General features: G+C 40.7%; 1 protein-coding gene across 1 annotated transcript in view; it reads left to right on the top strand.

Moving 5' to 3' along the window:
- Nucleotides 1–1,390: 1,390 nt before the first annotated feature.
- Nucleotides 1,391–27,840, top strand: part of LOC140738133 (solute carrier family 49 member A3-like) — a gene marked incomplete at its 5' end in the record, with an annotated part of 56,430 nt that continues 29,980 nt past the window's right edge. The window contains 3 exons of the mRNA XM_073065281.1: nucleotides 1,391–1,610; nucleotides 5,786–5,862; nucleotides 5,960–6,097. Of these exons, the coding sequence (XP_072921382.1) occupies nucleotides 1,391–1,610; nucleotides 5,786–5,862; nucleotides 5,960–6,097 (435 nt within the window). The remainder of the gene's footprint in view (nucleotides 1,611–5,785; nucleotides 5,863–5,959; nucleotides 6,098–27,840) is intronic.

The following is a 27,840-nucleotide window of genomic DNA, read 5'->3' on the forward strand; positions in this document are numbered from 1 at the left end:
TTTGGTCACCTACGTATAGGAAAGATGCAAGTAAGAGTACAAAGAAAATTTACAAGGTCTGGAGGACCTGAGCTAACGTGAAAGATGGAATAGGTTAGGACTTTATTCCTTAGAATGTAGAAGATTGATAGGAGGTTTGACAGAGGTATACAAAATTATGAAGGATATAGGTAGGATAAGTGCAAGCAGGCATTTTCCTCTGAGGTTGGGTAGGACTACAACCAGAGGTCACGAGTTAAGGGTGAAAGGTGAAATGTTTAAGGGGTACATGAGGGGAAACTTTTTCACACAGAGTGTTGTAAGGGTGTGGAACAAACTGCCAGCACGTGGTACACGCAAACTCGATTTCAACATTTAAGTGAAGTTTGGATAGGTACATGGATGCTAGAGGTATGGAGGGCTTTGGTCTGGGTGCAGTTCTATGGGAGTAGGCAGTTTAAGTTGTTTCCATATGGACTAGATAGGCTGAAGGGCCTGTTACTGTGCTATACTTCTCTATGACTATAAAATTCACAGTAGCACCTTTCTACAGAATTATCAACATGACTGAGTTAATTTAAAGAATACTAACACCAATGCATATATCAGATTTCTTTCACATTGATAAAGAAGTCTTCCAATATATAGTGGATTCTGGTTAAGTGGGACATATCGGGTCCAGTACATTTTGGCCCAATTAACTAGCTGCCTCAATTAGCTGAAGTTTCATGGAAATAGTTAAAACAGTATTTTAAAAACAGTTAAACAGTAGTTTAAGTAACAAATTATGTATTTAAATGAAGCACAAAACAATGTATAACACTACCAATACTACTACAATACTATAAAACAGTATTAGTTCCTAATATTACAAAATCAGTGCAGACACTAGTGCAAATCATGGACTACCCTCATATAATGCTGTCGATAATTGCATCCTCCAAACTTTTTGTAATCTTCAAGATGATTGTTGATACCTTCAAGTTCTTTGTAGTTCTAAACTTGAAGTAGTGAAGTTCTTTCTTTTTCACTTCCAGCTGTTTCAGGCATCTCCAAGCCTGAATGCTTGAACCACGATGAGCAAAACAACTCTGAATTGTCTTATTGTTTATTTCTTGCCAGCGATCAGTGACAAAGATCGCTGCATTTTGAACACAGACACACACAACTGACGCTACTTAGAAACTGTTCAGCAGCAATCTTCTGTCCCAATTAAGCAGCAAAGTGTCCCAAATAAACAAAGGGAATCCCAGCGATTTCCTTGATTTAGTTTTTGTTCTTATCCCAAATAAGCAGCTACCCCGATTAACCGGTGGCCCCATTAACCAGAATCCACCATATATGGACATAAAAACAGTTGATGAACCTGCATTAATAGTTGAATAACCCTTTCTAATCTTCTACATTGTAGTTGATCCTGAGCTCCTGGCTGAACCTGGCTGGCTGTGTAGTGCAATTGTTGAGTGTTGCGTTCTTCGTACCCAAAGACAGCTGGAAATTTCCACTCCTGATGCTAGGTCAGACTTTCGGTGCATTTGCACAGCCTCTCGTTCTTTTTGCTCCAACAAAGTTGGCAGCTCTTTGGTTTCCAGAGCAACAAAGAGCTACAGCAAACATGATTTCATCGATGGGTAAGTAGCTTGCATTAAAGTGAATACCGATACATACTGACTTAAGCCCATCACCTCTGCTGGAGCATAGGCCGCTGTTGTGGACAGCAGTTCGCCAGAGTCCTCAGACATGGGCCAGTTTTTCAAGTTATCTTCAGGTGTAGCCCATTTTCTTGGTGTATCTTTCCCTCCCCAGGGATGATGTCTTTGGCGCTTCTGTTGTTTTTTCCTCTAGTTTTGGGTTTTTAGTGGATGGGGTTGCTCGCACCATTGCTAGCCCTCCTCCTCCCATAGCCAGGTCTGTTGGAGTTGAGTACCAATCCAGCTTTCAACAAATAAAAAAACACTGGTGGTTCGCATTCTATGTTCCACTGAGGGCATTGATTAGCCAAACAGCTTCCAGTTCCATTACCTTAGTGTGTGATAGCAGCCACTCTGATCCTTTGTTTGATTGTGGTAACTAAGAGCAAGGAGGTTGTCAAAGCTTCGAAAACCCAGTGATTATGTCTGAGCATTTTCTAATGGTATCAGGGGTGTAAGAATTACAAACTTGCCTTGCCAGCCAACTTCTCCAACTTTTTTCTTGCTTTCAGCCTCTGAGTAGAATTTGACTTATTTAGAGAAACAGAACAGGCCCTTCTGGCCCTTCAAGCTGAGCCACCGGCAACCCCTAATTTAACCCTAATCTCATCACAGGGTAATTTATAATGACCCATTACCCTACTAACCTATATGCCTTTGGAATGTGGGAGCAAACTGGACACTGGAAGAAAACCCAGACATTCCACAGGGAGGACATACGGACTCCTTGCAGATGACCATAAGACATAGGAGCAGAATTAGGCCATTTGCCCATTGAGTCTGCTCCGCCATTCAATCATAGAACATAGAATAGTACAGCACATTACAGGCCCTTCGGCCCACAATGTTGTGCCGACCCTCAAACCCTGCCTCCCATATAACCCCCCACCTTAAATTCCTCCATATACCTATCTAGTAGTCTCTTAAACTTCACTAGTGTATCTGCCTCCACCACTGACTCAGGCAGTGCATTCCATGCACCAACCACTCTCTGAGTCAAAAGCTTTCCTCTAATATCCCCCTTGAACTTCCCTCCCCTTACCTTAAAGCCATGTCCTCTTGTACTGAGCAGTGGTGCCCTGGGGAAGAGGCGCTGGCTGTCCACTCTGTCTATTCCTCTTAATATCTTGTACACCTCTATCATGTCTCCTCTCATCCTCCTCCTCTCCAAAGAGTAAAGCCCTAGCTCCCTTAATCTCTGATCATAATCCATACTCTCTAAACCAGGCAGCATTCTGGTAAATCTCCTCTGTACCCTTTCCAATGCTTCCACATCCTTCCTATAGTGAGGTGATCAGAACTGGACACAGTACTCCAAGTGTGGCCTAACTAGAGTTTTTAGAGCTGCATCATTATATCGCGTCTCTTAAACTGTATCCCTCGACTTATGAAAGTGCACACCCCATAAGCTTTCTTAACTACCCTATCTACCTGTGAGGCAACTTTCAGGGATCTGTGGACATGTACACCCAGATCCCTCTGCTCCTCCACACTACCAAGTGTCCTGCCATTTACTTTGTACTTTGCCTTGGAGTTTGTCCTTCCAAAGTGTACCACCTCACACTTCTCCGAGTTGAACTGCATCTGCCACTTCTCAGCTCACTTCTTCATCCTATCAATGTCTCTGCAATCTTCGACAATCCTCTACACTACCTACAACACCACCAACCTTTGTGTCATCTGCAAACTTGCAAACCCACCCTTCTACCCCCACATCCAGGTTGTTAATAGAAATCACAAAAAGTTGAGGTCCCAGAACAGATCCTTGTGGGACCACTAGTCACAACCCTCCAATCCCAATGTACTCCCTCTACCACAACCCTCTGCCCTCTGCAGGCAAGCCAATTCTGAATCCACCTGGCCAAACTTCCCTGGATCCCATGCCTTCTGACTTTCTGAATAAGCCTACCTTGTGGAACCTTGTCAAATGCCTTACTAAAATCCATGTAGATCACATCCACTGCACTACCCTCATCTATATGCCTGGTCACCTCCTCAAAGAACTCTTATCAGGCTTGTTAGGCACGACCTGCCCTTCACAAAGCCATGCTGACTGTCCCTGATCAGACCATGATTCTCTAAATGCCCATAGATCCTATCTCTAAGAATCTTTTCCAACAGCTTTCCCACCACAGACGTAAGTCTCACTGGTCTATAATTACCTGGACTATCCCTACTACCTTTTTTGAACAAGGGGACAACATTTGCCTCCCTCCAATCCTCCGGTACCATTCCCGTGGACAACAAGGACATAAAGATCTTAGCCAGAGGTTCAGCAATCTCTTCCCTCGCCTTGTGGTGCAGCCTGGGGAATATTCTGTCAGGCCCCGGGAACTTATCCATCCTAATGTATTTTAACAACTCCAACACTCCTCTCCCTTAATATCAACATGCTCCAGAATATTAACCTCACTCATATTGTCCTCACCGTCATCAAGCTCCCTCTCAGTGGTGAATACCGAAGAGAAGTATTCATTGAGGACCTCGCTGACTTCCACAGCCTCCAGGCACATCTTCCCACTTTTATCTCTAATCTGTCCTGCCTTCACTCCTGTCATCCTTTTGTTCTTCACATAATTGAAGAATGCCTTGGGGTTCTACTCGCCAAGGCCTTCTCATGCCCCCTTCTTGCTCTTCTCAGCCCCTTCTTAAGCTCCTTTCTTGCTACCCTATATTCAATAGACCCATCTGATCCTTGCTTCCTAAACCTCATGTATGCTGCCTTCTTCCACCTGACTAGATTTTCCACTTCACTTGTTACCCATGGTTCCTTCACCCTACCATTCTTTATCTTCCTCACCGGGACAAATTTATCCCTAACATCCTGCAGGATATCCCTAAACATCGACCACATGTCCATAGTACATTTCCCTGCAAAAACATCATCCCAATTCACACCCGCAAGTTCTAGCCTTATAGCCTCATAATTTGCCCTTCCCCAATTAAAAATTTTCCTGTCCTCTCTGATTCTATCCTTTTCCATGATAATGCTAAAGGTCAGGGAGTGGTGATCACTGTCCCCCAGATGCTCACCCACTGACAGATCTGTGACCTGACCTGGTTCGTTACCTAATACTAGATCTAGTATGGCATTCCCCCTAGTCGGCCTGTCAACATACTGTGACAGGAATCCATCCTGGACACACTTAACAAACTCTGCCCCATCTAAACCCTTGGAACTAATCAAGTGCCAATCAATATTAGGGAAGTTAAAGTCACCCATGATAACAACCCTGTTATTTTTGCACCTTTCCAAAATCTGCCTCCCAATCTGCTCCTCGGTATCTCTGCTGCTACCAGGGGGCCTATAGAATACCCCCAGTAGAGTAACTGCTCCCTTTCTATTCCTGACTTCCACCCATACTGACTCAAAAGAGGATCCTGCTACATTACCCACCCTTTCTGCAGCTGTAATAGTATCCCTGACCAGTAATGCCATCCCTCCTCTCCTTCCCCTCCCTCTATCCCTTTTAAAGCACTGAAATCCAGGAATATTGAGAATCCATTCCTGCCCTTGGCTGATCCTTTTCTCCCCTCCCCAGCCTTCTCCCTGTAACCTTTGATGTTGTGTCCAATCAAGAACCTGTCAGTCTCTACCTTAAATTCCACAAGTTGAACTCAGAATTGAATGAGGTCAATTCTGAACTTCAATGCCCTGATCTGTAATAGGTTGCACTAACTGCTATACTACTGTGGTGCCCTAACCTTTGCAGTTATGGTTCTGACCAAAGGTTGGCTTTCTTGAATCTTTGGTCAGAATTACAACTGCATAAAGTAAATGGAGTTTCCTATTGACCTTGCACAGTGTGTGAGACTGAGAGCTTGTGATTCGTGAGTATTAGCAATGTCTCTCACTGAATGGTGCTTCTATGCAAATGTATTCCACAAGAAAAACTGTTTTTAAATGAATAATTTACCTTTTAAGTGGCTTTTATTTCTCTTTCATGGGAATAAGTCATTGATTTAGTTAGATTAATGTTTGATTTAGTGGATAAAATCTCCAAACATAAACTTTCTGCTAATAATGAAGAATAAATTGACTTGAGGTAGTAACTATCTTGTACAATTATCTGGCAATGTGACAACTGGATTTTGGTTTCTTCCCGGCAATCTAGCCAATCCATTGGGTATTCTGTTTGCCAACATCCTTTCTCCTTTATTGATGAAGGAACCGTCTTCAATGCCCATGCTGGTAAGGATATTCAGATAGTTATTTCCTTGAACATTTTAATTTGGAGTGCATGCAGTCATGTTCCAGGTGAGAAATTTCTCAACGTCTTCCTTTGCAGCTGGGAGTCTACATAGTACCGGCAGTGACTGCCTGTCTTCTGACAACATTCGGGATTCGTGAGAAGGTGCCACCAACACCCCCTTCTGCAGGTGCTGCCAACTCTACCTCAGAGCCCTTTCTCACAGGAATGAAGATGGTAAGCAATCTTTATCTCTGGTTTTTTTCTTACAGCTACTGCAGTCCATCAACATCACTTGTAATACTGTTATATGTTAAATGTGTTAAGCAGTGTGAAAACACACACAACAGTGTAACCCAAAATGAAAAATGAATGCTAGAGGTTTGGGTTTGGATCAATGACCTTCCTCCAGAATTAGGAAAAGTTCTTATATGTGCTTCTAGACCTGAGACACAAACTGTTCTCTCCTCTAAAGTTCAAGTTTAATTTGATAATTGAACTTGAACTTCAAGCATACATGAATGCCCATGAATAAAACGTGTTTCTTCAGAGCCAAGATGCAAAACATAGTACCAGTAGTCATGCACAGCGTAAGACATATATAACACATATAAGGTAGTAGTAAATATACAGTCTCGCAAAATAAACATACTACAGTCCGCCCCTGAGTGACATGTTCTGTAGATTGATGGTGCATGGATGTTGTCATCAAGAACAAGCCTGCAGTAGTCGCACAAACACAATCCAGCTTGACTTCCTCCAAACAAACACTGGAGGGCAGCACTGATGGGAGTTACCTGCCCTGATTCAACATGGATGCCACGCTGTGCCACGTCCTGCATCACCCTTCCTGGGCAGCTGCAACAGGTGGCCCTATGGCATGATGCCTAGTCTGTGCTACAACTGAGGCTACATGGTTCCTCCACCGTCAGTCTCACCAATAAACCGGTGGAAAAAGTGAGGAAATTAGCAAAAGTCCAAATGCCCTTTAAATCTGATATCCCCTTTAATAAATGGGCTGGTCTAATCAATTCAACTTTATAGAATTAATAGAAAAAATGTATGGCATAGGAGAGCATCATTCAGTCATACTGGCTACCTTTCCAGTCACTCTTCTGTGCATCTGAACATTACAGATTTCACTGGTATGGAAACACCAATTCCTTTGACTGGAAAATAGTACAAAAGGTAGTGGATTCGGCACAGTACATCACAGGTAAAACCTTCCCAACCATTGAGCACAACTACAAGAAACGCTAACCACGCCATGCCCTCTTTTTGCTGCATCATGTAGGAGATACAAGAGCCTCAGGACCCACACCACCAGGTTCAAGAACTGTTACTACCCCTCAAGCATCAGGCTCTTGAACAAAGGGGATAACTACACTCACATGCCCCATCACTAAAATGTCCCCACAGCCAATGATCTCACTTTTAGGGCTCTTTATCACATTATCTCATGTTCTCATTATTTATTGCTCTTTGTTTATATTTAAATTGCAGAGTTTGTTGTCTTCTGCACTCTGGTTGATCTTTCATTGATCCTGTTATGGTTATTATTTTCTTATAGATTTGCTGAGTATGCCCACAGGAAAATTAATCTCAGGGTTGTATATGGTGACATATATGTATTTTGATAATAAAATTTACTTTGAACTTTGAACTCTGTCCTCTAGCTATTGACCTCTTTGAAAGGACGGTTTTCCCTTTACCCAGTTCTGGCCCCTTCTACATCTCAATTAAGTTTACCCAACGAAGGTAAGCCCAGCCTGGTCAGTGTTTCTTGTATCTATCCTGGTCTGGCAACATCCCTTGTAGCTCCCTCCTAGAGCCTCAGTTGCTTGCTGAAATGTGAGAGTCAGAACCATGCACAGTGCTCCATCTGAGGACATGCTTGTGATTGGAGTGTAGTCGGCCTACCTAATTTTCTGTTCTAAGCCTGTACAAGTATGTTTGCTGCATTTTTAACTATTATTTCAGGAAGGTTATTGGTCTTAAATCTTAACTCTATTTCAATCTCTACAGTTGACAAATTTCTCAGTGTTTTGTCATAGTTGTACAACACAGAATCAGACATTTCCCCGCACCTTTCTGCTCATCTACACTCATCCCATTTGTCTACATTAGGACCACATCCTTCTCTGCCTTACCTTGTTAATTATCTGTCTAAGTACCTCTTAAACATACGGACTTTCTTTCTGATTGTACCATCTCTGTTGGCAGTGTGTTTCTGTGAAAAAACAAAATTTAGTCCTCAAACCCTTTTTAAAAACTCCTTCCTCTCTCCTTAAACCTAGGCCCCTTGTGAAAAGATAGTCTAGCTATCTCATGTACTTCTGTCAGGTCCTCTCTTAGCCTCTGTCATTCCAATGAAAACAAGCCCAGTCTATCCAATCTTTCACCATAACTTAAAACCCTCCAATCTAGCTAACATGCAGGTGAATCTCTCTTCTGTCCAATCTCATCCTTCTCATTGTACAGTGACTGAAATTGCATGCCGTTCTCCAAATGTGGCCTAATTGGTGTTTTGTAAATAGTGTCAGAGCAATACAGCCTGGATACAGGCCATTCTGCGCTATGAGTCCATGCTGAACACTGTGCCCAGGTGGTCCAAGTTTCCTGAATTCTGCTCCACGCCTCCATCAACTTATCCAAGTGCTTCCTAAATGATACTCGCGTGCCTACTGCAACAGAGTGGTAGGGCGTTGGCTCATTCAGGCTTCGGCGATAACAGGTCAAGGTGAGGTAAGTTACCTGTGAGGAATAGAAATAGGAAGTATGTCTGTGAGGCTAGTGTTCTGTACTGATTGTCAGATGTCGGAAGTCTAGGACACTCCCAGCCTCCTAGACAGCCACATCTGTACCAGGTGTGCTCCTTAGGGACCACGTTAGAGAACTGGAGATGCAGCCCGATGACCTTTGTTTGATCAGGGAGAGTGAGGAGGTGATAGAGAGGAGATAGGTAGTCACACCGGGGCCTTGGGAGACAGATGTAGGTAACAATTAGGAGAGGGAAGAGGAAGAATCAGAAACTAGAGAGTGTCCCTGTGGCTGTCCCCCTTGACAATAAGTACTCCTGTTTGAGTACTGTTGGAGGAGACAGCCTACCTGGGGGAAGCAACAGTGGCTGTGTCTGTGGCACAGAGTCTGGCCCTGTGGCTCAAAAGAGTAGGGAAAGGAAGAGGATGGCAGCAGTGATAGGGGACTCTATAGTTAGGGGGTCAGATAGGTGATTCTGATAGATAGATAGATAGATAGATAGATAGATACTTTATTCATCCCCATGGGGAAATTCCAACTTTTTTCCAATGTCCCATACACTTGTTGTAGCAAAAACTAATTACATACAATACTTAGCTCAGTAAAAAAAATATGATATGCATCTAAATCACTATCTCAAAAGCATTAATAATAGCTTTTAAAAAGTTCTTAAGTCCTGGCGGTAGAATTGTAAAGCCTAATGGCATTGGGGAGTATTGACCTCTTCATCCTGTCTGAGGAGCATTGCATCGATAGTAACCTGTCGCTGAAACTGCTTCTCTGTCTCTGGATGGTGCTATGTAGAGGATGTTCAGAGTTATCCATAATTGACCGTAGCCTACTCAACGCCCTTCGCTCAGCTACCGATGTTAAACTCTCCAGTACTTTGCCCACGACAGAGCCCGCCTTCCTTACCAGCTTATTAAGACGTGAGGCGTCCCTCTTCTTAATGCTTCCTCCCCAACACGCCACCACAAAGAAGAGGGCGCTCTCCACAACTGACCTATAGAACATCTTCAGCATCTCACCACAGACATTGAATGACGCCAACCTTCTTAGGAAGTACAGTCGCCTCTGTGCCTTCCTGCACAAGGCATCTGTGTTGGCAGTCTGTGGATGCAGGAAAGAAACACATATGGTAGTTTGCCTCCCAGGTGCCAGGATCCGGGATGTTTCTGATCACATCCACGATATCCTGAAGTGGGAAGGTGAACAGCCAGTGCTTGTGGTACATATTGGTACCAACGACATGGGTAGGAAAAGGGAGGACGTCCTGAAAACAGACTACAGGGAGTTAGGAAGGAAGTTGAGAAGCAGGACCGCAAAGGTAGTATTCTCGGGACTACTGCCTGTGCCACGTGACAGTGAGTATAGGAATGGAATGAGGTGGAGGATAAATGCATGGCTGAGGGATTGGAGCAGGGGCAGGGATTCAAATTTCTGGATCATTGGGACCTCTTTTGTGGAAGGCAGACCTGTACAAAAAGGATGGGTTTCACTTGAATCAGAGGGGGACCGATATCCTGGCAGGGAGTTTTGCTAAGGCTACTGGGGAGATCATGGCTGCAGATAAGGAGGAAGTCCTGGTGGGATTGTCTACGGAGTCTTTGTGGGTGGACGTTAGAAACAGGAAGGAGTTAATAATCCTACAGGGTATTTATTATGGACCACCCAATAGTAACAGGGACACCAAGGAGCAGATAGGGAGACAGATTCTGGAAAGGTGTGATGATAATAACAGGGTTGTCATGGTGGGAGATTTTAATTTCCCAAATATTGATTGGGATCTCCCTAGAGCAAGGGGTTTAGATGGGGTGGAGTTTGTTAGGTGTGTTCAGGAAGGTTTCTTTCTTTTTCTTTTTAAATCTTTTTATTAATTTTAAGAAAAACATTAGTGAAATATGAATACAAAACGTTTGAGAGTACATAATTAATAGTTTAAATAAACAATCAGATATGTAATAATCAATATATAATGCCTCCCAAACTCATAGTATTAATGTAAAAGAGTCGAAAAAAAGAAAAAAAAACCCCAACAAAAACTAAAAGAAAACTTTAAAAAAAACTAACCAACATGGGCAATTGCATAATGTTAAATACATACAGTAGTGCCAATAACTCCGAACCTCCATCCAAATAATTAAGGATAATAACAGTAAGGTTTAGGATCAGACCATTTAACTCATATGAAAATGTTGAATAAATGGTCTCCAAGTTTCCTCAAATCTAACTGAAGAATCAAAAACCACATTTCTAATTTTTTCTAAACTCAGACAAGAAATAGTTTGAGAAAACCACTGAAATACAGTTGGTGGGTTAATTTCTTTCCAATTCAGTAAAATAGATCTCCTAGCCATTAATGTAACAAATGCAATCATTCGTTGAGATGAAGCAGATAGACCAGGCATGGGCAAACTACGGCCCGCGGGCCATATGCGGCCCGTTAAGCTTTTTAATCCGGCCCGCAGATCTTGATGAAATTATATTAATAAACCTTGTTAACACCTCAGATCCATTCTGAGAATCGCCACAACAAAACTAAATCCAGACTTTGATGCGCTGGCTAAAAAGGGAGACCAACAACACTGTTCCCACTGAAATTAAAAATAAGTTTCTTCGTTGTGTTATGTAAAAAATGCATTTGAAAATATTTTTTTCAATAAGCCTTACATGTTACATGTCATTTCTGTTAAGTGATGCACATGAGTAGTGCGCAGGTGCACGTACGTTCTCAAAATAAAAAATGCGCTCCAGATCAAATAACGCGCTCCGCATACTGGCGCGCTGTCACTGTTCTGTCCTTCTGCTGGTCGTTGTTGAGTTTTGGCACGGGGACAATTGAATAAGAAGGAGCAGGACTGAAATAAAGACAGGAGGAGAGTGATGATGATAATATCTTGAAGGATAACAGAATTTTCAGTGCTTTAAAATAATAACTGTTACTATTTAAAAAAGCTGTATTTTATTCATTTAATTTTCAGTGTTTTAAAAGTCATTTCAATAAATAGCTAAATACCATGGGACTTCAAAGACAGATATTTTGTTGTCATGCATTTGTTCATTTTCAAGTGAAATTAAAGCACATGTTTTCTACATATCCCATGATATTTTATTTTCTCTTATGAAGTGTATTACCAAAACACTCCGTCCATCTGTTCCTGGTCCGGCCCCCCTGTCAAATTTTAGAACCCTTTGTGGCCCACAAGTCAAAAAGTTTGCCCACCCCTGGGATAGACGATTATTATCTATCATTGGTAAACCAAAAATTGCAGTAAAAGGATGCGGTTGGAGATTGATATTTAAAACTCTTGAGGTAATATTAAAAATATCTTTCCAATAATTTTGTAAACAAGGACAAGACCAAAACATATGAGTCAGTGAAGCAACATCAGAATGACATCTGTCACAGGTTGAATTAACATAAGAATAAAATCGAGCAAGTTTATCTTTAGACATGTGAGCTCTATGTACAACCTTAAATTGTATTAGGGCATGTTTAGCACAAATAGAGGACGAATTTACCAATGATAAAAAATTTTCCCATTCCTCAGTAGATATAGGACAATGCAATTCTTCTTGCCATTCCTTCTTAATTTTTCCTGATACATCTGGCTGTACACGCATAATCATATTATAAATGATAGCTACTAAACCCTTTTGACAAGGATTGAGGGCTAAAATTTTTTCTGTAATGTCCAATGGACATTCTTTCGAAAAAGACTTTAATTCATTATACAGAAAATTTCTGACTTGCAAATATCTAAAAAAATGGGTTTTAGGTAAATTAGATAGCTGTTCAAAGGACATAATGTTATCATCCAAAAACAGATCACGAAAACATGTTATACCTTTTGTTTTCCATAAAAGAAAAGCTTGATCTATAGATGAAGGCCAAAAAAAGTAGTTAGATATTATAGGACATGACAGCATAAACTTATTCAAGCCAAAAAATTTACGAAATTGAAACCAAATTCGTAATTTATACTTGACTATAGGATTAGTTATCTGTTTATTCATTTTGAATAATGAAAAAGGAAGTGAAGATCCTAAGATTGAGATCAGTGAAAAATCCTGCACAGATTTACATTCCAAATTTACCCATTGTGGGCAAGCAGCTGTAGTCAATTCTTGTGTCCAGAATATTAAATACCGTATATTAACTGCCCAATAGTAAAATCTTAAGTTTGGTAGAGCCAAGCCGCCCTCCTTCTTAGGCTTCTGTAAATATTTTTTGCCTAGTCTAGGATTTTTGTTCTGCCACAAATAAGAAGATATTTTAGAGTCAACCATATCAAAAAATGATTTAGGAATAAAAATTGGTAATGCTTGAAATAAATATAAAAATTTAGGTAGTATCATCATCTTGATGGCATTAACTCTGCCTACCAAAGACAAAGATAATGGAGACCACCTATTAACCAGTTGCTTAATTTGATCGATTAGAGGTAGAAAATTAATTTTAAATAAATCTTTATGTTTTTTAGTAATTTTAATACCTAAATAAGTAAAATAATCTGTAACAATTCTATATGGTACATGATTATAAATTGGAACATGCATATTTAATGGAAATAGTTCACTCTTGTTAAAATTCAATTTATAACCAGAAAAATTACTAAATTGAGCGAGCAAAGAAATAGCAGGAATAAATCTTTCAGGGTCAGATATATATAATAACAAGTCATCCGCATATAATGATACCTTATACGTTGTCTCCCCACGGGTAATACCAAAAATATTGGGTGATTCACGAATAGCTATAGCCAAGGGTTCTAAAGCAATGTCAAATAATAAAGGACTTAAAGGACAACCTTGCCTTGTACCACGAAATAGCTGAAAAAAAGGGGATCTTTGATTATTGGTAAAAACCGAAGCTAAGGGTTTATGGTATATTAATTTAATCCATGAAATAAATTTTGAACTAAAATTAAAATGTTGCATTGTATTAAATAAATATGGCCATTCGACTCTATCAAATGCTTTTTCGGCATCTAAAGAAATGACACATTCTGGTATTTTAGATGAAGAGGTATAAATAATATTAATTAATTTTCTAATATTAAAAGATGAATAGCGATTTTTAATAAATCCAGTCTGATCTTCAGAAATAATTCGAGGTAATATATTTTCTAATCTAATAGCCAGAATTTTACTAAAAATCTTAAAATCCGTATTCAACAAGGATATAGGCCGATAGGATGTGCATTCAGTAGGGTCTTTATCTTTTTTAAGAATTAAAGAAATAGAAGCTTCATAAGTATAGTTTACCTATACTTAATGCATCTTTAAAAATTTTACAAAGCCAAGGAGAAAGTATGGAAGAAAAAGATTTGAAAAATTCTGTAGAAAAACCATCTGGACCAGAAGCTTTACCCGAATTCATTGAAAAAATAGCCTTTTCTATTTTAGACTCCGTAATAGGTGTGTCCAAAAATACACTATCCTCAACAGTTACTTTTGGAATATTCAATTTCCTTAAAAATTCATTTATTATAGAAGAGTCCTTAGTACATTCTGATTGATATAAGGAATTATAAAAATCTTGAAAGGCTTTATTTATCTCTTTGTGATCGATCGTCAAAGTACCATCTTGTTTACGAATCCTAGTAATCTGTCGTTTATCCGAAACAATTTTCAATTGGTTAGCTAGTAATTTACCAGACTTATCTCCATATATAGAGAATTGGGCTTGTGATTTAATTAACTGACTTTCAATTGAGGAGGATAATAGTAAGCTATGCTCCATTTGAAGTTCCACTCTTTCTTTATAAAGTTCTTTGCTAGGGGTCATTGAATAAATCTTGTCAATTGCTTTGATTTTATCAACTAGTGTTAATATTTTAGAATTAGTTCATTTCCTAACTCCAGCAGAATATGAAATAATCTGTCCACGAATATATGCCTTAAAAGTATCCCACAAAGTTCCACTAGAGATCTCTGCTGTAAAATTTGTTGAGAAAAACAAATCAATTTGCTGTTTAATAAAGTTGACAAAGTCAGGATCCTGCAATAAAACAGGATTAAACCTCCAACCTTTAGTATTAATATATGAATCCGTCATCTTAATAGATAACTTCAAAGGTGCATGATCAGATATGGTAATAGAGCCATATTTACAATCCATAACATCTGTAAGTAAATGGTGATCAATGAAAAAGTAATCAATTCTTGAGTAATTATGGTAAACATGGGAAAAGTATGAAAATTCTTTGTTGTTAGGGTGTAAAAAATGCCAAATTTCACAAATAGCTGAATCAATCATAAAAGAGTTAATGAGAGAAGCCGATTTATTCGGAAGAGTTTGGGTGGGCTTGGATCTATCCATCAAAGGGTTTAAACAACAGTTAAAATCCCCACCCATTATCAATCTGTATTGATTCAAATTAGGAAAGGATGTAAATAAACATTTAAAAAATTCAGAACAATCAGTATTTGGAGCATAAACATTAACTAAAACAACTTTTTGATTAAAAAGTAGACCAGTAATAAGCAAAAATCTACCTTGCGGATCTGAAATTGTTTCATGATGTATAAAAGAAGTTGATGAATCTATAAAAATAGAAACACCTCTTACTTTGGCTTGTGAATTTGAGTGATACTGTTGGCCCTTCCAAAACCTAAACAACCGTTGACTATCCACCTTCCTTACGTGAGTCTCTTGTACAAAAATAACATTAGCATTCATTCTATGGAATACTTTGAATGTTTTTTTCCGTTTGATCGGATGATTTAAACCATTAGTATTCCAAGAAACAAAGTTAATAGTCCTATCCATATTGACAATATTTATTACAATTAACACATAAGTTTGAAAAAAAAGTGAACTCATGAACCCGGAAGAAGGAAGTAAGTTCAAGGAGAAACCGGAAGTCACGGCACTGCGACCATTTTTGTAGTTTCATATAAGCCCATGAAATAAAACTAGGCAGAAAGCAGGCAAAAAGAAAAGAAAAAAGAAAAATCCCCCTCCCTCCACCCTCAGAACCCCAGGAAAAAAGCCAAAAAGAGGCAAGCAAGCAATCTAATACTAAAATTACCCCTGTGTCTCAAGACGGCAACTCAGACATAACAAAGTTAAAAAAAATACAAACAACCCACATTATAAGAGAGGGTTGGTATAACAAAAGTTAAAATATAAAATTAGTATTATAAATGTATATAAACAAAAGGGTTAAAAAAGAATTAAAACGATAAAACCCATAAATGACTAATACTGGATTGGTATTTTAAATGAAAGTTTAGAACTTTCAAACACATCAAAACAGATACGACGTTCCAAGCACTAAAGTCTGTCGGGAAGAAGAAACAACATTTTTTTTTTAAATCTTAATATTTAAATGTTAAGAGTATAAAAAAGCATATATCAGCTTAAAAAGAAAAGCAAAAAGGAGAAAAAAAACCCTAATAAGTTATTTTCAACGCTAATAGATTAGTAATATGGAAAAATAATAAAGTCAAAATAAACCGAGCAAAAAAAAGCTTTAACCGTATATAAGAAATACATGTAAACCATACCCAAAAAAAACCCAAACATCATTCTGTAACAGATCCAAATCTATAGGCTAAATTACATTAGTCAGCCCGATAGAATGTCATTGTTCCAGAAAACTTTGAGCATCCGTTGGAGATTTAAACAGCCGAAAAGTTCCGTCCCCAAGAGTGACTCTCAAATGTGCTGGAAATAACAGCGCTTGCTTGCAGCCTTTCTGGTGAAATTTCGACATAACCAATCTAAAAGCCATTCTAGCCCTTAAAACTTCAGGGCTATAGTCTTCCAGAATGCGAAATTTAAACTCTTGATAGCAAATCATACCCTTTTTTCGAGCCGCCCGAATCAAACGTTCTTTGGTATGAGGGTAATGGATCCGAAGAATTACATGTCGTGGTTTCAAACTTGAATCAGACCGAAAACGGGAAACACGGTGTGCCCGATCGATTACCGGGGGAGAGTCCAGTACCTCTTGACCCAAGACATCCATTAGAAATTTAGAGAAGAAAACGGTAAGATCACCGCTCTCAAATTTTTCCGGAATCCCAATTAATCGAAGATTTTGTCTTCGAGAGTGATTTTCCAAATCAGTAATTTTAACTTTATAACGATCCATCTGTTGAGAAGTCGAAGTTTGCTCTTCTTGTATTTTTTCAATTATACGATCTTTCTTGCGGGCGGCTTCTTCAAGAACCAAAATACTTGCTTGTTGTTTTTGTGATTCCAATGAAAGTGTCTGGAGCTTTTCTTCAGCTAATTTCAAACGTTCATCAAACCGAAAAAACTTTACAGTTATTTTTCTCTCCAGTTCTTCAAATTTGTCTTCTATAAGCTTCACAATTGTTTCTAAAGTTATCGGTTCTTTCGTCTGTTTCGATTCTTTTGCTCTAGACATTTCAGCAAGTTGAGAATAATTCAAATAGTTAAAAAGAAAAATTCTGTATGTTTAGACCCCTTTAGAATAAGTATAAGAAGATCCTTTAAGGGGTGTTTGTAGGTTAAAAAGACGTAAAAGGTTTGGAGCAAAGCCTAGAAGCGGTTTACTCCATGAGCGCCATCTTGAGACCTCCCAGGAAGGTTTCTTGACAGAATATGTAGATAAGCCTACAAGAGGAGAGGCTGTACTTGATCTGGTATTGGGAAATGAGCCTGGTCAGGTGTCAGCTCTCTCAGTGGGAGAGCATTTTGGAGATGGTGATCACAGTTCTATCTCCTTTACCATAGCATTTGTGAAGGATAGGAACAGACAAGTTAGGAAAGTGTTTAATTGGAGTAAAGGAAATATGAAGCTCAACATGTACAAAAGCTGGATGAACTCAGCAGGTCGGGCGGCATCTGTTGAAATGAGCAGTCAATGTTTCTGGCCGAGACCCTTCATCAGGACTGAAGAAGGAGGGGGCAGGGACCCTATAAAGAAGGTGGGGGGAGGGTGGAAGGTGCCAGGTGAAAAACCATTCAGAGGAATGATCAAGGGGTGGGCGAGGGGAAGAAGGGAGGGGATAGGCAGGAAAGGTGAATAAGGAATGTAAGGGGAAAGCACTATGGGTAGTAGAAGAAGGCAGAATCATGAGAGGAGTGATAGGTAGCTAGAAGAAGAGGCAGAGTGAAAGTGGGATGGTGGAAGGGAGAAGGAGGGAATTACCAGAAGTTGGAGAATTCGATTTTCATACCAAGGGGCTGGAGACTACCCAGACGGTATATGAGGTGTTGCTCCTCCAACCTGAGTTTGGCCTCATCATGGCAAATATGAAGCTATCAGGCAGGAATTTGCAAGCATAAATTGGGGACAGATGTTCTCAGGGAAATGTACAGCAGAAATGTGGCAAATGTTCAGGGGATATTTGTGTGGCGTTCTGCATAGGCATGTTCCAATGAGACAAGGAAAGGATGGCAGGGTACAGGAACTGTGGTGTACAGAAGCTGTTGAAAATCTAGTCAAGAAGAAAAGAAACGTGGAGCTTAGAAAATTTCTGAATTAAGTACATGTTCGGCACAGTATTGTGGGCCAAGGGGCCTGTGTTGTGCTGTAGGTTTTCTGTGTTTCTAACTACTTCACCTGGTAGCCTGTCCCATATCCTCAACACCCTTTGCGTGAAAAAAAGTTGACCCTCAGACTCTTCTTAAATCCTTCCCCTCTCAACCTAAATCTATGATCCCTAGTTTTGGTCTCCCTTATCTTGGGAAAAGAATATTATTGTCCATTTTATCGATGCCTGTCATAATTTAAAGACTAGGAATGAAGATCTAGTCTGGTCAGTCTTTCCCTGTAACTATGGTCTTCCAGGCCTGTCAACATCCTGATAAATCTTTTTTACACTTGTTCCAATTTAGCCAATAAGAGGGTGACCAAAGCTGTACACAATACTCCGAATGCTGCCTCACCAGCAATGTGTACAGCAGTAACTGAATGTCCCAAATCCTATACTCAATGCCCTGATTAAGTTCTTTCAATTATATAAGAGTAAAAGGGAGATGAGAGTTGATATTGAACCACTGGAAAGTGATGTTGGTGAGGAAGTAATGGGGGACAAAGAAATGGCAGATGAACTTAATGGGTACTTTGCATCACTCTTCACTGTGGAAGACACTAGCAGTGTGCCAGAGGTCTGTGAGTATCAGGGAGCAGGACTGAGTGCCATTGCTATTACAAAGGAAAAACTGCTAGGCAAACTGAAGGGTCTTAAGGTGGATATGTCACTGGGCCAGATGGACTACATCCCAGATTCCAGAGAGAGGTTGCTGAAGAGATAACGAACGCATTGGTAATGATCTTTCAAAAATTCTGGCATGGTCCTGGAGGACTAGAAGATTGCAAATGTCACTCCACTCTTTAAGAAGGGAGGAAGGCAGAAGAATGGAAATTATGCGCCAGTTAGCCTAACCTCAGTGGTTGGAAAAGTGTTGGAGTCTATTATTAAAAATAAGATTTTGGAGTACTTTGAGACTAATGATAAAACAAGTCAGTCAGCAGGGTTTCTGTGAAGCGAAGTCTTTCCTGACTAATCTGTTAGAGTTCTTTGAAGAAATAACAAGCAGGGTGGACAAAGGAGAGGCAGTGGATGTCATTGACTTGGATTTTCAGAAGGCATTTGATAAGGTGCCACACATGAAGCTGTTTAACAAGATAAAATCCTATGGTGTTACAGGAAAGATACTGGCATGGATAGAGGAATGGCTGACAGGCAGGAGGCAGCGAGTGGGAATAAACGGGCCTTTCCTGCTGCCAGTGCCTAGTGGTGTTCCTCAGGGGTCAGTATTGGGACCGCTACTTTTCACATTGCTTGTGAATAATTTGGATAATGGAATTGATGGCTTTGTGGCAAAGTTTGAAGATGATATGGCAATAAGTGGAGGGGTAGGTAGTGCTGAGGAAGCAATGCGATTGCAGCAGGACTTAGACATATTGGAAGAGTGGGCAAAAAAGTGGCAGATGGAATACAGTGTTGGGAAATGTATGATAATGCACTTTAGAAACATAGAAAATAGGTGCAGGAGTAGGCCATTCGGCCCTTCGAGCCTGCACCGCCATTCAGTACGATCATGGCTGATCATCCAACTCAGAACCCTGTACCTGCTTTCTCTCCATACCCCCTGATCCCTTTAGCTACAAGGGCCATATCTAACTTCCTCTTAAATATAACCAATGAACTGGCCTCAACCGTTTCCTGTGGCAGAGAATTTGACAGATTCACCACTCTCTGTGTGAAGAAGTTTTTCCTCATCTCAGTCCTAAAAGGCTTCCCCTTTATCCTTAAACTGTGACCCCTCGTTCTGGACTTCCCCAACATCGGAAACAATCTTCCTGCATCTAGCCTGTCCAATCCCTTTAGAATTTTATACTTTTCAATAAGATCCCCCCTCAATCTTCTAAATTCCAGTGAGTATAAGCCTAGTCGATCCAGTCTTTCTTCATATGAAAGTCCTGCCGTCCCAGGAATCAATCTGGTGAACTTTCTTTGTACTCCCTCTGTGGCAAGAGTGTCTTTCTTCAGATTAGGGGACCAAAACTGCACACAATACTCCAGGTGCGGTCTCACCAAGGCCCTGTACAACTGCAGTAGAACCTCCCTGCTCCTGTCCTCAAATCCTTTTGCTATGAATGCCAACATACCATTTGCCTTTTTCACCGCCTGCTGTACCTGCATGCCCACCTTCAATGATTGGTGTACAATGGCACCCAGGTTTCATTGCACCTCCCCTTTTCCTAATTGGCCACCGTTCAGATAATAATCTGTTTTCCTGTTCTTGGTAAAAGGAACAATAGTGCAGACTATTATCTAAATGAGGCGAAGACTCAAACATCAGCGGTGCAGAGGGACTTGGAAGTCCTCATGCAAGACTCCCAGAAGGTTAATTTACAGGTTGAGTCTGAGGGAAAGAAGACAGCTGTAATGTTGGCATTTATTTCAAGGGGAATAGAATATAAAAACAAGGAGATAATGCTGAGCCTTTATAAGACACAAGTCAAGCTGCACTTGGAGTATTGTCAACAGTTTTTGGCCCCTTATCTCTGAAAGGGTGTGTTATCCTTGGAGAGAGTCCAGAGGAGGTTCACTAGGATGATTCTGGGTATGAAGGGGTTAACATATGAGGAGCGTTTGGCAGCTTTGGGTCTGTACTCACTGGAATTTAAAAGAATGCAGGGGGATCTAATTGAAACCTGTGGCCTTATTTTCATCTTCAGCTTTGACTTTTAATGCTTCCAAGCTGTTGGCTATTGAAAATCATTTGAAGATTTAATCCATTTCTCACTTGGCGGTGTTTGGTTGCAGGTAATCAGTTTAGGTGATAAAGTTCATTGGTGTCTAAACATTGTGTCTAATTATAAATGGTTAAGACAAGAACACGTTTGGGACACTGGACTGGCACTCAGCATTCTGGGCCAAGGGCCAAGGACCCAGAGATGAGCATTTCAATCCCATCACAGTAACTCTACAATTTATGCTTGAGTAATTATATCTGAAATCAGAAGAAAACTGTCTCATTAATAGTAACGATACAATTACCACATATCTTCACACCAATCAGTCACCCAGTCTCAGTCCAGCCTGTGTTTATCTCCACATTAGTTAGTCACCTTGTCTCAGTCCAGCCGGTGTTGAAGAGAGTTATAGTTTGTTTAAGTACGATGAGCAAGAGGTGGTAGTGTGCAGAACTGATATGTAAATCTTCCTTTCAATGTGTCAACAATTCCAGTGATGTAAAGGTTAACTTCATTGGTCAGATGAACTTTGAAACATACAGTGAGGTGAGTCATTTGTGTCATCTCAAATCAGTAAGTATTGTGCTGGGCAGTTGACTTGTGTCGCTACACTTCCGGCACCAGCTCACTAGCCCTAACTGTACTTCTTTGGAATGTGGAAGGAAAGCAAACGCCGATCAGTGATCCGTAAAGTGCCGTAAAGCAATGCACTAATTTCTACGCTACTGTGCCGCCTTTGATGTCTGCTGATGTAAGCAACAGTGTTACCTGGTGCAAATGAATTTGAGTAGAAAGATGAAGAATAATTCTCCATTCCCTCTTTACCCGTGTAGTTGTATTCAAGTGTGTGTTTAAACTTTGAAATAAGTTTCACAGTACCATATATAAACCTGGGATTCATTTTCCTGTGGGCATACTCAGTAAATCCATAATAGAATAGTGAAAGACCACATCAATTCAGCATTCAACATTTGTGCAATAAACAACAAAATGAGCAAATACAAAATTAAATAAATAATAATGACAATAAATATAGAGAACATGATGTGAAGAGTCCTAGAAAGTGAGAACATAAGTCATGCCAATTTCTAACTGAACTACAAGATCATCTACCTTATTCCATATACTACATGCATTCAGATGTAACACCATCAGTCCTGTATTCATCATCCTTTTCAATTTTGTCCCTGTGTTACACTCCAGTTCATCTTACTGACTGCAATTTTGCCCCATCATCTCTCTGTCCTTCCTGACAGTCTCACAACACACTGCCCCACTTGTATAACTGCCCCATCTTCAGGACTATCACTCCAGTTCCCATGAATACGTACACAACGCTGGAAGAACTCAGCAGGTCAGGCAGCATCCGTGAGAAAAGAGTAGCCAACGTTTCAGGCCGAGACCCTTCATCAGGAATGGGCCCCATTCCTCATGAAGGGTCTCGGCCCAAACCATTGGCTACTCTTTTCTCACGGATGCTGCCTGACCTGCTGAGTTCTTCCAGCGTTGTGTACGTATTCTTTGATCCACAGCACCTGCAGTTGTATTTTTGTGTTTTGACTCCGGTTCCCATCCCTGCCAAATTAGTTTAAACTCTCTCTGCAACACACACAAAATGCTGGTGGAGCGCAGCAGGCCAGTCAGCATCTATAGGGAGAAACACTGTTGACATCTCGGCCCGAAACGTTGACAGTGCTTCTCCCTATAGATGCTGCCTGGCCTGCTGTGTTCCACCAGCATTTTGTGTGTGTTGCTTGAATTTCCAGTATCTGCAGATTTTCTCGTGTTTGCTTTTTAAACCCTCTCATAGCTCTAGCAAACATGACCGCATAGATATCGGTCCCTCTTCAGTTCAGGTGTAGCCCATCCCCTTTTACAGATCATACCTTCCCCAGCTGAGATCCCCATGAACCAGAAATGGGAACCCCTGCCCCTCTGCACCATATCCTCAGCCACACGTCTGCCAGGTCACCCTATTCTTACTGTGACTGGTGTGTGGCACAGGCAGCAATCCAGAGGTTGCTACCCTGGCACTGCCGGGTCTCTGATTACCTGCAGCACTTAGCATTGCTGGTGCGTGGCCAAGTGGTTATGGTGTTGGTCTAGTGTTCTGGAGGTCACTAGTTCGAGCCTCAGCTAAGGCAGCGTGTGACATTGCTCTGCAACGACACCAGTGTCGGTCCTTGCCCTTCCCTTGGACAACATCAGTGGCGTGGAGAGGGGAGATTTGCATCATGGGCAATTGCCGGTCTCCCATACAATCTTGCCCAGGCCTGCGCCCTGGAAACTTTCCAAGGCGCAAATCCATGGTCTCTCGAGACTAAGGATGCCTATAGCATTTTAATTGTATCATAAATGCAGCTTATTGTTTCTTAATTTATCTGTGGTGTGTGTGTGTCTCTCTCTCTCTCTTGTGTGTATGATGTTGTGCACCGTGGTTGTTTGGCAGTTTACATATGTCAGGTTGAATGACAATAAACTGGAACTGGAACAACTGTACAATCTCTTTTAACACTTGAAGTGAGGCTTGTAGCAAGGAGAGGCTGATGACAGGGCAGATTTGCAGTTAACAGGATGAGATGCAACGTAAAAGACGAACAAAATAGAAAAGGGTGAATACAGGACCGAAGGTGTAATATTTGAATGCACACAGTATACAGAATAAGGTAGATGAACTTGCAACACAGTTACAGTTTGGCAGGTATGATGCTGTAGGCATCACTGAATCATGGCTGAAAGAAGATTAAAGCTGGGAGGTTAATGTATACATATTGTATCAAAAGGATAGGCAAGAAGGCAAAGGGGTCAGTGTTGCTCTTTGGTAAAAAATGAATTAAATCATTAGAAAGAGGTGACATAGAGTCAGAAGGTGTTAAATTGTTGTCAATGGAGCTAAGGAACTGCAAGGATATAAAGACCCAGATGGAGTCATATACAGACCCCAAACAGTAGTAAAAATTTGGTCCACAAGTTACATTGGATTAGGTGTTATGTAATGAACCAGAGGTGATTAGGGAGCTCAAGGTAAAAGAACCCTTAGGAGGCAGTGATTACAATATGACTGTGTTCAACTTGAAATTTGATAGGGAGAAAGTAAAGTCTGACATAGCAGTATTTCAGTGGAGTAAAGGAACTGGCAAAAGTAAGTTGGAAGGAGATACTAGCAGGGATGACAGCAGAGCAAAAATGGTGTGAGTTTCTGGGAAAAATGAGGAAGGTGCAGGATAGATGTCTTCCAAAAACAAAGAAATACTCAAATGGCAAAATAGTACAACCATGGCTGACAAGGGAAGTCAAAGGAGCAGAATGGTGAAACCATCTGGGTAGAGATTAGAAATAGTAAAGGGAAAAATATCACTGATAAAAGTTGTCTATCGGCCGCCTTTACCGTGAGACAAGCAATAAACAGCGAGTTATCTGAGACATGTAAGAATAGAACAACAGTTATCATGGGGGACTTTAACTTGCACATAGATTGGTGAATCAAGTTGGTCGAGGCAGTCTTGAGGAGGACTTCATACAATGCAACTGTGATGGCTTTCTTGAACAGCATGTCACTGAACTTACAAGGGAACATGCTATCTTAGATCTGGTCCTGTGCAAAGAGACAGGTAAAATTAGTGCTCTTGTAGTTAGGGATCTTCTTGGAAAGGGTGATCACAGTATGATTGAGTTTCTCTTACAAATGGAGGGCGCAGTAGTTTGATCGAAAACCTGTGTATTTTGCCTAAACAATGGAGACTACATTGGGATGAGGGAGGATTTGGCTATATGGTGGGACAGTTGAGGAACAGTGGAAGACTTTCAAAGAGATTTTTCATAGTGCTCAACAAAAGTATATTCCAGTTAAAAACAAGAACAGTATGGGTGGAGAGAGCCAGCCTTGGACAACGATGGAAATAAAAGAAGACACCAAACTAAAAGCTCGTGTTTACAAAGTAGCCAAGAGTAATGGGAAACTCGAAATTTGAGAAAACTATAAAAAGCAACAATGAACTACTAAGCATGCAATAAAGAAAGGGAAGATAGATTATGAAAATGAACTAGCATAAAATATAAAAATAGATAGTAAAAGCTTTTATATAAAGCAGAAAAGGGTGGCTAATTGGAAGACGAGAAGGAGGAATTGATATTGGGTAATAAGGAAATAGCTGAGGCTTTGAATGACTATTTTGTGTCGGTGGAGGACATGTCTAACATGCTAAAGAGAGAGGTTATGAATGTGATGGGAGGTGAGGACCTTGATACAATTGCTGTCACTAAAGTGGTAGAGCTGAGCAAACTTGTGGGCCTGAAGATACTGTAGATAAGTCCCATGGTCTTATTGGATTGCATCCCAGGGCACTGAAAGAAACGGCAGTGGTTATAGTAGAGGTTTTGGTGATAATTTACCAAAATTCTCTGGACTCTGGGCAGGTCCTGGTGGATTGGAAGATAGCAAATGTCATGCCACTGTTCAGAAAAGGATGTAGGCAAAAAGCAGGTAACAATAGGCCAGTTAGTTTAACATTTGTAGTTGGGAAAATGCTAGTGAGGCATCTGGAAAGAAATGGATCCATCAGGCAGAAGCAGCATAGATTAAGCAAAGGCAGGTCCTGTTTGACAAAATTACTGGAGTTCTTTGAGGATATAACGAGGGCAATGGATAGAGGGGAACAGTTGAACGTTATTTACTTGGATTTCCAGAAGGCATTCAATAAGGTGCCACATAAAAGACTTATCCATAAGATAAGTATGCATAGTGTTGGGGGTGATGTATTAACATTGATAGAGGATTGATCAACTAATAGAAAATAGAGAGTTGTTTAATAGAGAGGGATTCATGGTGTTACTCTAGTTGGCAATCAGTGGTGAGCGGTGTGCCATAGGGGTCGGTGCTGGGCCCACAACTGTTCATGACATACATTAGTGATCTGGAAGAGGGGACCGAGTGTAGTTTATCTTAAGTTTCCTGATAGTACTCAAATGAGTGGAAAAGCAAATATATGGAAAGATATAGAGAGTCTGCAGAGAGATATAGATAGGTTAAGTGAGTGGGCAAGGGTCTGGCAGATAGAGTACAATGTTGGTAAATGTGAGGTTATCCACATTAGAAGGAAAAATGGAAGATAAGATTGTTATTTAAATGGTAAAAAATTGCAGCATGGTACTGTGTAGTGGGACTTGGGAGTGCTTGTGCATGAATCACAGAAAGTTGGTTTGCAGGTGCAGCAAGCTATCAAGAAGGCAAATGGAATGTTGGCCTTCATTGCTAGAGGGATTGAATTTAAAAGCAGGGAGGTTATGTTGCAACTGTACAGGGTACTGTTGAGGCTACACCTTGAGTACTGCATGCAGTTCTGGTCTCCTGACTTGAGGAAGGGTATACTGGTTTTGGAGGCAGTGCAGAGGAGGTTCACCAGGTTGATTCCAAAGATGAGGGGGTTAGACTATGAGGAGAGATTGAGCTGCCTGAGACTGTACTCACTGGAATTCAGAAGAATGAGAGGAGATCTTATAGAAACATATGAAGTTATGAAAGGGGTAGATAAGAGAGAGACAGGAATGTTGTTTCCACTGGCAGGTGAGACTAGAACTAGGGGACATAGTCTCAAGATTTGGGGGGATAGATTTAGGATGGAGATGAGGAACTGTTTTTCCCAGAGAGTGGTGAATCTGTGGAATTCTCTGCCCTGTGAAGCAGTGGAGGCTACCTCAGTAAATATATTTAAGACAAGGTTGGATGGGTTTTTGCATAACACACACAAAATGCTGGAGGAACTCCGCAGACCATGCAGCATCAATGGAAAAAAGTACAGTCGATGTTTCAGCACAGAACATCGACTGTACTTTTTTCCATAGATGCTGACTGATATGCTGAGTTTCTCCAGCATTTTGTGTGTGTTGCTCAGATTTCCAGCATCAGCAGATCTGCTCTTCTTTTAGATTTTTGCATAGTAGGAGAGTTAAGTGTAATGGGGAAAAGGTGGGTTGGTAGAGATGGATCAGTAATATTAAAGAGGATACCAAAAGTTTCTTCAGATACATAAAGTGTAAAAGAGAGGCTAGAGTTGATATCAGACTGCTGGAGAGGTAATAATGAGGAGCAAGGAAATGACAGACAAACTGAATCAGTATTTTGCATCTGTCTCTACTGTGGAAGACACTGGCAGGATGGTGGAAGCTGGATGATGGCTTTGTGGCCAAGGTAGTAGACAATATGAATATATGAATGTAGATAGAGGGGTAGGTAGTGTTGAGGAAGCTGGGAGGTTGCCCACAAGAAAATGAATCTATGACATATATGTACTTTGATAAGTTTGGGAGTCCTCATGCAGGATTCCCTGAAGGTTAATTTGCAGGTTGAGTCAGTGGCAAATGCAATGTTAGCAATCATTTTGAGAGGGCTAGAATATAAAAGCAAGGGTGTAATGTTGAGACTTTATAAAGCACTTTTGAGGTCTCACTTGGAGTATTGTGAGCAGTTTTGGGCCCCTTATCTTAGAAAAGATGTGCTGACATTGGAAAGGGTTCAGAGGAGTTTAAGGAGAATCTTTCCGGCTATGAAATGGTTATTGTATGAGGAGCATTTTTTTTCACTTTTGGGGATTTACTTCTATAGTTCTATAAAGTTCTTGATGCTTAATGTCACCAAAACCAAGGAGATGATCGTCGATTTCAGACGGTCTCAGCCTGAGCACACACCCCTCAGCATCAGCGGCTCCACAGTGGAGAGAGTGGAAAACATCAAGTTCCTTGGGGTGCAGATCTCGGACAATCTCACCTGGTCCAGGAACACCACTGGGATTGTGAAACGAGCCCAGCAGAGATTGCACTTTCTGAAGAAGCTTAAACAAGCATCACTCCCCACTAACATCTTAACTACATTCTACAAAGGCGTGGTTGAGAGTGTGCTGACCTTTTGCATCACAATCTGGTACTCCAGCTGCAGTGCTGCGGACAAAAAAGCCTTGTAGAGGGTGGTTAGGGGAGCAGAGAAGGTTATTGGGGTCTCCCTACCTTCTGTCCAAGACCTCTTTTAGAGTCGAT

This window comes from Hemitrygon akajei, chromosome 13, assembly GCF_048418815.1.
Source record: "Hemitrygon akajei chromosome 13, sHemAka1.3, whole genome shotgun sequence".
Taxonomy (NCBI): Eukaryota; Metazoa; Chordata; class Chondrichthyes; order Myliobatiformes; family Dasyatidae; genus Hemitrygon; species Hemitrygon akajei.